Source organism: Rasamsonia emersonii (genome assembly GCF_000968595.1).
Source record: "Rasamsonia emersonii CBS 393.64 chromosome Unknown ctg1118621762206, whole genome shotgun sequence".
NCBI lineage: Eukaryota > Fungi > Ascomycota > Eurotiomycetes > Eurotiales > Trichocomaceae > Rasamsonia > Rasamsonia emersonii.
The window spans coordinates 95,273-104,971 of NW_013562610.1; the positions used below are offsets into that span (position 1 = coordinate 95,273).

The following is a 9,699-nucleotide window of genomic DNA, read 5'->3' on the forward strand; positions in this document are numbered from 1 at the left end:
CCCCAAACCGTTTGTTTCCCTTTGGTCTTGTCGGCTCGTCGATCTAACCTTACTCCGTACACCCGTGATACTAGGAGGAAGCAATGGCAGTGGCTGTCCCGATTTCCCCGTCTGTCAGGATGTTGTCGTATATCATACCGAAACCCCGCTTTTCTCCAATTCCCGCCCCCTCATCGTGGCTCTCGATAATAAATACGATTGAGAACTTGGTCAAATCGCTGTGACGGTGTTGCATCGCAGAGAGACCCGTGCAGAGCTCTACCATCCGCAATCGAATCAGGGCCGTCTGTGTATACTATACAGACGTCATATATATAGCTCCCTTAACCGAGGACTGGCTGACACTTGATTCTGAAGGAAAGGATCAATCCATTGGAAATACTATCAGAAGAGATATCAAAATGGCAACAGCAGAAACTATGCGCGCCGTCGTCTTCCACGGACCGTATAAAGTTGCCGTCGAGGAACGACCCGTGCCCAAGATCCAGGAGCCAACGGATATCATCGTCAAGGTGAAATATGCAGCTCTTTGCGGCAGGTATGCAATCCCATCAGTAGTTTATACTCATTTATTTTTTTTATTGTTTATTAACTATTATCTAGTGAACTCCACGTCTTCCGTGGCCATCAGCCTTCGAAAACTGGGTTCATCATGGGCCATGAATTCACCGGCACGGTGGTCGAAACCGGAAGTGCAGTCAAGACGGTGCAGAAGGGCGACGTCATCGTCAGTCCGTTCACGGTGTCCTGGTATGAAGAACCGTGTTTGAGCAGAAGCCGTTGTCACCAATGCTGATCCTCAGTACATAGTGGCGAATGCTTTTACTGCAAGCGAGGCTTCTCCTCTCGTTGTGAAAAGTGTCTGCTGTTCGGTTGCCCACTGTTAGATGGCGGCCAGGCAGACTATGTACGTGGCCGTACCTGTACCTGCGGCACGTTTAGAATACCATCTAATTAGAAATAGGTCCGAATCCCTCTCGCCGATGGAACCGTGACCAAAGCCCCTGAGGGAATTGATGAGAAATTGCTGGTCCTGATGGCCGACATTTTCCCCACGGGCTACTTTGCCGCGAGCAACGCATTCAGGGAATTCACCAAGGAGCAGATCTCCGAACTGACCGTGGTGCTCATCGGTTGTGGACCGGTCGGTCTGTTGGCCCTGATCAATGCGTTAGAATACAAGCCCAAGCACATCCTGGCGGTGGACTCGGTGCCATCCCGACTGGAACACGCCCGATCCCTGGGCGCGGAGCCGTGGAACTACCAGACAGACCGGGAGGGACTCGACAAGCGAGTCAAAGAGCTGACGGATGGCCGCGGCGCCGATGTGGTGATTGAGGTTGTTGGCTTGAGTCCTGCTCTGCGAATGGGTTTCGAGCTGCTCCGGCCGTGGGGGACCATCAGCAGTGTTGGCGTTCACAACGCAGAGGTGAGTGGGCCGGAGTCCTGAACAAAAAAAAATAAAAAGACAAGACTGACAGTTCACTTTAGATACCCTGGACCGGAAACGAGGCCTACGGGAAGAACCTCAAAATCCAGATGGGCCGATGCCCTGTACGCTCCATCTTCCCGCAAGCGTTGGAGGTGCTGAAAAAGAAGCAGCACTTGCTGGGGTAAGCATATATCTGCAGGTTTTGAATCATGCAGAACTAACACCTGTCATCAGATTCATGGCCGATAAGATCATGCCCCTGAGCGAGGCGGTCGAGGGCTACGAGATTTTTGACAAGATGAAGGCGCAGAAGGTGATTTTTGAAGCTGGCAAGTAGTGTGTAGAAGCCAGCCAGCACGGGGAATCTGGCAGACGGACATGAAATTGATGACGAGAATGTGTACTATGTTGGGCTTTGTATATTCGAACGTATATACTCGCATGTGAGAGGTGTACTTCAGTTGAGAATTTACGTTTGGAAGCAGTCTTGAAAGCCGTCCTTGTATTTCCATCCTTTGTTTCGGGTCGTTGCTAGGTTCGCTCACACACTACTGCCTAGATAGGCAGCATGAGGTAGTCTAAATCCTTCGCATGTCCTGCAGATGGCAGTATTCAACACCAGCAATCCTGATCTCCGCCTTCTTCGCCTTATTTCCTTCGCACTCGATGCGTGACGAATCGGAATGCCTTGGCTCTGCAACACTGAGCATGGAACAGCGAGAAGCGGGGCTGGGGCCAATGAAGGAGCTTTCCCCAGAACAAGTTAACTCGCCTGGAATCCGATGGTTGGAGGAGCTTGTCGTCGACACGCTACGATTATCAGCTAATCATCAAAGCCCCCTCGATCGGGGGAACTGGACGGCGTGTCGTGTCTGTCTGCGTCTGCAGCGAAATGTGGGTGGCGGGAAGCGTGGTCGCAGCCCTAGGCGGCCATCACGACGACCTTCACAAGAGAATAAATATAGTAGTGCATGGCAATGCCAATGGCAGATGCCAATTAGTTCGTCAGTAAATCGATCAATAATAACCAGCGCCCCGGCAGGTGGTGCAGGCAGCCCGCAGCAGCAGCTCAACCGCCGTAGCCGTGGGGAGTCGACCTAGTGTGTGCTGCTCCATCCTCTGCTCTCGCGACTCTTCCTCTTCCTCTCTCCTCCCTTCACCTCTCTCTCCATCCACCCCGTCCATCTCCTCCCCCTCCTCCTCTCCATCCTGTCCATCCCATCCTCTTCTCTTCTCTTCTCCTCTCCTTCCTCTTCCTCTTCCTCTTCCTCGTCCTCGTCCTCGTCCTCTTTCGAGCACCTACCTCTCTCCGCCTCCGCCATCACCCTCACCTTCGTCCTACCCTCCGCTCACCGTACCTCCTCGTCTCCGCTCCTCGACCTTCTCCCTCCACTCTTCTCTCTCCACCTTCCGATTCCTCATCGCGTTATTCCGGTAAGCTGCTGGCGTTTTGTTTTGCCGTGCACCCAAATCCAGCACTGCGTGCACCGAATCGCGTTGTCAGCTGACTCGAATCGATCGCCGCCAGCTCAACAGCTACCCTGGAGCTTGTGTTGATATTCTTGAGTGCTCTCTCTGTCACGCTTGATTTCCTCGACAATGGCTGCAGCCACGGAAACCCGCGAGAACATCCCGCCCGCGGACGAGAAGCTCGCCGATTCCTTCAGCCGCGTCAACCTGGGCGAACAAGGCGAAGCTGAGGCGCCGCCCAAGACAGACGAGGAATACGCGCAGGCGGTGCTGACGCTCCGCGCTATTGTGTCATCCAAGGAGGCCGGAGTCATCATCGGCAAGGCTGGCAAGAATGTTGCGGATCTGCGCGAGGAGACGGGCGTCAAAGCCGGTGTCAGCAAGGTCGTCCAAGGCGTGCATGACCGCGTCTTGACGGTGACGGGGCCGCTGCAAGGCTGCTCCCGCGCCTACTCGATTGTCGCCAAGGGTCTGCTCGAGGGGGCCCCGCAGTTGGGGATGGGAGGGGTGGTTCAAAACAACGGGACTCACCGTGAGTACTGTCTGGCCGGTTGGTTATATCAATCACTAATCATGTCGTGAAGCCATTCGACTGCTAATTTCTCACAACCAAATGGGCACCATCATCGGGCGACAGGGCCTCAAGATCAAGCATATCCAAGACGTGTCGGGCGTGCGGATGGTCGCCCAGAAGGAGATGCTTCCGCAGTCGACTGAGCGGATTGTCGAGGTGCAAGGCACGCCCGAGGGCATCGAAAAAGCGGTCTGGGAGATTGGCAAGTGCCTCATCGATGACTGGCAGCGGGGCACGGGGACTGTGCTGTACAATCCGGCAGTGCGTGCGTCTCTGGGCGGTCTCAACCACAGCGCTGGACCCTATGGCAGTCGCTACAACCGCACGGGCAACGGGGCCGATTTCAGCGACCCGGCCGGAGGCTACAACCGGCGCACGGGGTCGGACGCGAACCGGGGCGTTCCCCTGGTGACGGAGGACGGGGAAGAAATACAGACGCAGAACATCAGCATTCCTTCAGACATGGTGGGGTGTATTATCGGCCGAGGAGGGAGCAAGATCAGCGAGATCCGTAGGAGCTCTGGAGCTCGGATCTCGATTGCGAAGGCGCCGCATGATGAAACGGGCGAACGCATGTTTACGATCATGGGGAGCGCTCAGGCGAACGAAAAGGCGTTGTATCTGCTGTACGAGAATCTTGAGGCGGAAAAGATGCGCCGGAGCCAGCAAGCACCGGAGTGAGCGAATGCAGTGATGGATTGCAGAGGTGCGATTGCAGCGTTCAGCTTTGCAGTGATTGCAGTGGTTGCAGCGATTGCATCAATTCTTTCGACTACGACTGCGTGCGCCAGCGGTGGTCTGGCTGGGTTGAAGGCCGATTTTCTTCGTTCCTGAAAACGGGTTATTTCATTGATTTCATTTTATATTGCTTTTATTCCTCCGCGGCGCTCGATACTAGAAGTTTCGCTCGACGCGAGGTGCACGAGTTACGATACCGAGCCATGCAAGCATGCAATCCATGTCAGGTGGACGTTGCAGGAACATTACTATCCTCGGTTATTTCTGTAGCAACGTCGGCCTTTCTCGTTCTTCTATACGTCGCACCGATCATCTCGTCGGCTGTCATTCTATCTTCTATCCTACATCTGCTCTGACTCTCACCTCATCTCTATATCCTTGCTTGCGCCCTATCCTATGCTATCCTCCTATCTTATCCTTCTATCTTATCCGCCTGTCCTATTCTACGGTTCTACCTATCCTATCCTATTCTACCTATCCTATCCTACTGTCCTACCTGACTCGCTGTCATCCTTTTCTGATGTGATATGTCTGGCAGACGGATTATAGTACTACGTAAGGCTCTCGGGCAGGAATACAAATTGATTCAGATGAGTGCAGTTGACGTAATCTGGTAAACTTGAGTGGGCACCATAGCACGGCAGAAACACACCCCTTACTAGTAACTCTATCATAGTACTCCGTACGGAGTAACTGGCGTATATACTACGTAGTTAATTTTTTTTTTCCCAGGAAGGATATATTCTATCCTGTCTGTTCATGTCGTTAACGGATCTTTGTCTTTCTTTGTCTTTCCTGGCATGTTATTATTTCATTCATCATGAAATGTAATATATTATCCTCTCTTTTTTTTTTCTGCTTTTTACAGACAGACAGACAGACAGACAGATATGGATATCTACCCCATCGATTATTAATCGTATCTGTCTGGTTTATCTATCTATCTATCTAGTTATATATTTATTACCCGCAGTACTTACCTACATACCTACCTTACCTACTTAATAGTATATATATATAATTTGCAGCTGCGATATTCGATGATGGTTAGTCAGGGGTAAGGGAGAAAGTTAATGGTAATGATAATATTGTAACAGCTTCCTTGCTAACATCTAGTTACCTAGTTACCTTATTTTATTCCCTCGTATGCATATAATGTAGGTAATAAAATAATGCTTGGATATCTCTCTCGCCTGTACAGTACATACATACATAACACTGTAGACCATGTATATGTACAGTACAGTACAGTACAGTCCATACAGATCCAACAACACACAGTCACAGACACACACAAACACACGCAAAAACTCCAATCCATCCCTTCCTAATCAAGTAATCAATCAATCAACAATGAAATAGATACAAGAGTCAAAATCCTATCCTATCCGCTGGATGTACATACAAACAAACAATGTCCTGGCAATGTGCTGTGAAAAACCCCCATGTACAGTAAGTAAGTAGATAGAAGATCCTGCAATGTATACAAACAAACTCCGTGTCGCCCGTCGCCGCTCATAAAACAAAAAGAACCAAGAATACTGTATGGATGCGTGTATGCAACTGAATGCAAATGCTATACGTCCCCCACCGCCGTCTGTCGCGGTCGCAGCCCGAATCGTCGACTCCCTAAACTGTTCGTTCGCGCCCGCTGCTGGATCGGCGTGTAGCTGGTTGCCGTCTTGCTCGACGGCGCCACGATCCGTGTCTGCGATGGCTGTGGTGATTCCCCGTTGGGACTCTCTGACGTCCCCCGCTCAGACCCCGAATGCGCCAGCCCGTATCGCCGGAATCCTGGCTGGATGTTGACGCCTGATGCCGCTGGGATCCCGGTTCCCCCCGGTGATGCATAGCTTCGTCGAAGAGGAATGGACGATGGCGTTCGCGTCGTCTGTTGTGACGGCGCTTGAGAGGCTGGCGTTCGAGTCGACGGCGACGACGACTCGGTCGGTGATGCGTACTCGCGAGACAGACGCTCCCGTGCAGACCGCAGTCCAGCCGTCAAACCGCCAACTTCGGACATGGCCCGCGAAGGGCCAACGCTCCGGCTGAAGACAGAACCCTTGTCGTCCGCTTCCTCCTCTCGCTTTGTCCGAAGAGATGTCGACAGGCGGCTTAGTCGAGAGATCGGCGTCGAGGTCTGCGGCGAGGACTTTTCATCCTGCGACAGTCGGGCTGCGTTCCGCGACGACCCCAGATTCATCGTATTCAGACGAGCTTCCAGTCGACTCGGAACGCGCGGCGCAGACTCTTGCTGCTGGCTGGATTCCGGCTCGTGGCTCATGCTCCGGCGATACGGCATCGCCGTGGACAGCGTATCGCCGCCGTCCGTCTGAGTCTGGTTCGTCCGTGACGACGCATCGCGACTGACTGGCCGCGCTTGTTGCTGTTGCTGTTGCTGTTGCTGTTGCTGTTGCTGCTGCTGTTGTTGTTGTTGTTGCTGCTGCTGCTGCCTGGCCAACTGGTCATCTGACAACGCCAGACAGAGCTCCGTCAGGCTGCGACACACGCTGTCGGCTTTCCGCCGCGCCTGGCGCTCCGACAGGGTCGATCCGTTGACCATCGATGCCGTTCCGGACGACGAGCCCGAGCCCAGCATGTTGGCTAACGTGAGAGCGTCGGTCGCGGTGACCTCGAGCGCGTTGTAGACTTCGGAGCTCACCGCCGTCTTGGCCTTGGCCAAGGCGGAATGCAGGAGCGTCTGGATCGGGTTCACCGTCACCGTCGGCTCCGGGTCGGGAGACGTGCTGGTCTTGCGGTTGTGTTTCGGGGAGGACGAGATGGTCGTCACCGTCGTCGCGGCAGTGCGAGGCCGCTCGGCGGACGCATTGGACATGGCCGCGGCCGACGACGGCGGGAATTTCCCGGTCAGCTCGAGTTTCCGGATTCTCGACTTGAGGTCGTCGAGTTCGTCCCAGACGGTGGACGGCGCGGTGGTCGACAAGGTCGATTCGGTGCCGTCCATGCGGGACTTGCTGTCCGCCTCGCTTCTCGCGCGCTCCGTGGCATCGGACGGGCGAATCGTGCGGGTCGAGCTGGACAGGTTGGAGTGTCGGTAGGGGCGGACATCGGTGATGGAGGATCGCAGGTCAGCGTAGGTGTGAGGCGAGTCGGGCGAGGTCTCGCGACTGAAGCGGCTGCGCGGCAGGCCGACGGTGGATCGGGAACTCGAGAAGTAGCGGAGCCGGCTGTTCTCATCCAGAGACGTACTGTAGGAGAAGGGCGACGTGTCCTGCAACGGGCTGCTCTGGGTCTGCTCCTTGGCGAGGGAAATGCGAGTCGACAGGCCTGAGAGCCCCAGTCTCTGCAAGGGGGGGACAACATGTCAGCTCAGCGGAGGAACGCATCCACGACGGCGTCCAAACTCACCCGTCTGCGGTCCAACTTGCCCGTGGAATCTCGCCGGCTGGCGGTCGACTTGGCAATGTTGAGGAAGACGTCTTCGTTCTTGGAGCGGCTCTCATCAGCGCTGGAATCGCGGTTCTCGTCGCCGGGCTGGTCGTCGAGCGTGAGGGTGCGGTCGGGGTCGTGGACGCCGTTGGCGGCACCGCCGTCGGAGTAGGACGACATCCTGCGGGCCAGAGCGGATGCGGCGGGCTGGGGGGCCAGATACGTCGACGCACGCTGTCGCTGGTCGCTCTTCAGGCCGGCATCGAGGCGCGGGGAGGCGGTCTTGGGCGAGATGGGCGTGAGGGCGGGCAGGTCAGGGGTGCACGGGGCACCGTGGTGGTGTTCTTTTTGTTTGGCGGGCGACGTGTCGGGCGAGCTGGTCGACAGGCGGAACCTGCGCAGAGGAATCTCGGCCAGCGCGGGATTCGACAGGGCATGGACGCTGAGCGACGAGCGCGAGGGCGACGGCGAGGGCGACGGTGAGTGAGAGTGGGAGTGGGAGTGAGAGTGATCGCGGGCGCTGGTCTGGGGGCGCTGCACTGAGCAGTCGGCGGAGCGTCGAGCGGCCTGTCGCAGCAGCTCTGAGGGCCGCCGCTCGACGTGGATATTGGGCTCCGTCTGTCGCCTGGGCCGTCCCCAGTCGGGCTCGCTGCTCGTCGCCGTCGCCAGCATCATCGTCTTGGGACGCGCCGGGGACGTGGTCTCGACACGCATCGGGGGTGCTGAGCTCTCGCTATGCAGCGCTGCGGCGCAGGCTCGTCCGCGAGGGCAGCAGGCAGTGATGGAGGTCAGTGACTATCAGCAGGGTGGCAAGGACAGGACAGAGGATCATAAATGATAAATCATGCCGAGCTGGTGGCAGGAGGAATCCGTTCGTTTCGTTTGCTGGCTCTAATCAGAAGAGACGGTGTGCGAGACCGCATCCAGCACGCGCCTGGGCGGTGCTAGACGACGACTAGTTGGTGCCAGCACCAGCACAGCGACTATTAGAGTGCATACGGAGTACAATCAGATCTGCAGTGCAATCTAAATCCAAGAATACGGTACAGAATCCTGTACAACAGTCAGGCAATTCGTGGTGCGGACGGTGCCATCCCACAGCCACCAGAATTTCGACTGCCGACGGCCACCGCACAGCATCCACCGACTCGACGGCAATTCCGGAGTCCTTTTTCTTCTTGCCAGGTTGTGTGCCTGAGCCAAAGAATGGAGCAGCAGAATGGATCAGTTTCAGGAGTTAGCCCGTTTGAAAGCGGAATAGACCGTCGTTTGACGTTGGTCTGTGGGGAGGTTTCTGCTGAACCGTGGAAGCCTCGATTCGAGAAAAAATTAAGAAAGGTGAAAAAGAAAAAAAATTGAATAAAAAAAAAGAAAAGAGAAAGAGAAAAACAAGACGAAATGAAAAAAATAAAAAAAAAAGAAGAAATGTTGAATTGAATTAAACCATCGAATCGATCACGGTAGGGAGCCGAGTCCACAATAGTGGCAGTAATTAATAGTAATAGTAATGGACTCGTTGACCTGGACGCCTCTTCTTTCTCACCTGGACTATTAAGTCATCTAGATGTCATACCAAGCTTCCAGCACGCTTTGTCAGTCCCTGCATGGTTGACAATGCTCTTTCCACGTGCATTCCATTACATCTGATCTCCATGCCACGCAAGGAGTCGAGCAGGCACATGGCTGCACGGATCATCCACATACTTAGCAGGAAAGGACACGGAGGGCCGTGGCTTTTATGTCGATTTTCGTGGCCTTTCCGGCCTGATGTTGCCGCTTTACGGTGACACCCATGATGGTTTTCCACTTTTCCAATATTGGCTATCGCAATATATACCCTTGTTCATAGCGCCTGAGAAGTATGTACAGGCATCAGTCGGCGCTTCCATCGTGAGTCTCATCTGTTTAAGCAGGTATATAACCAGGCATATGGGAGTCTGGTAATGATTTCAAGGGTACGTTTCTACTTCAACTTCCAATCATTGTGGACCTCATAGTTTGCCATCCAATCCCATTTTCCAACTGTACTTTGTTCAGCCAAGATGATTGTTGTTAAATCCAGGCGTCATGCAAAACAGCACTCCAAGGGTCAGAC

General features: G+C 54.5%; 3 protein-coding genes across 3 annotated transcripts; 2 read left to right on the top strand and 1 right to left on the bottom strand.

Moving 5' to 3' along the window:
- Positions 1-401: 401 nt before the first annotated feature.
- T310_9769 (Alcohol dehydrogenase, zinc-containing) lies at positions 402-1,769 on the top strand (the record flags this gene model as incomplete). The annotated part of the gene is made up of 6 exons (XM_013467809.1): positions 402-538; positions 604-750; positions 811-907; positions 965-1,429; positions 1,492-1,613; positions 1,667-1,769. 6 exons carry the CDS (start codon positions 402-404, stop codon positions 1,767-1,769), a joined length of 1,071 nt encoding a protein of 356 aa, XP_013323263.1.
- Positions 1,770-3,031: 1,262 nt separating this feature from the next.
- Positions 3,032-4,157, top strand: T310_9770 (KH domain RNA-binding protein; the record flags this gene model as incomplete). Its single annotated transcript, XM_013467810.1, has 2 exons — positions 3,032-3,434; positions 3,487-4,157. The coding sequence occupies 2 exons, from the start codon at positions 3,032-3,034 to the stop codon at positions 4,155-4,157; spliced, it is 1,074 nt and encodes a 357-aa protein (XP_013323264.1).
- Positions 4,158-5,790: 1,633 nt separating this feature from the next.
- On the bottom strand, positions 5,791-9,285 carry T310_9771 (uncharacterized protein; the record flags this gene model as incomplete). The annotated part of the gene is made up of 3 exons (XM_013467811.1): positions 5,791-7,518; positions 7,584-8,399; positions 9,178-9,285. 3 exons carry the CDS (start codon positions 9,283-9,285, stop codon positions 5,791-5,793), a joined length of 2,652 nt encoding a protein of 883 aa, XP_013323265.1.
- Between the last annotated feature and the right edge of the window lie 414 nt (positions 9,286-9,699).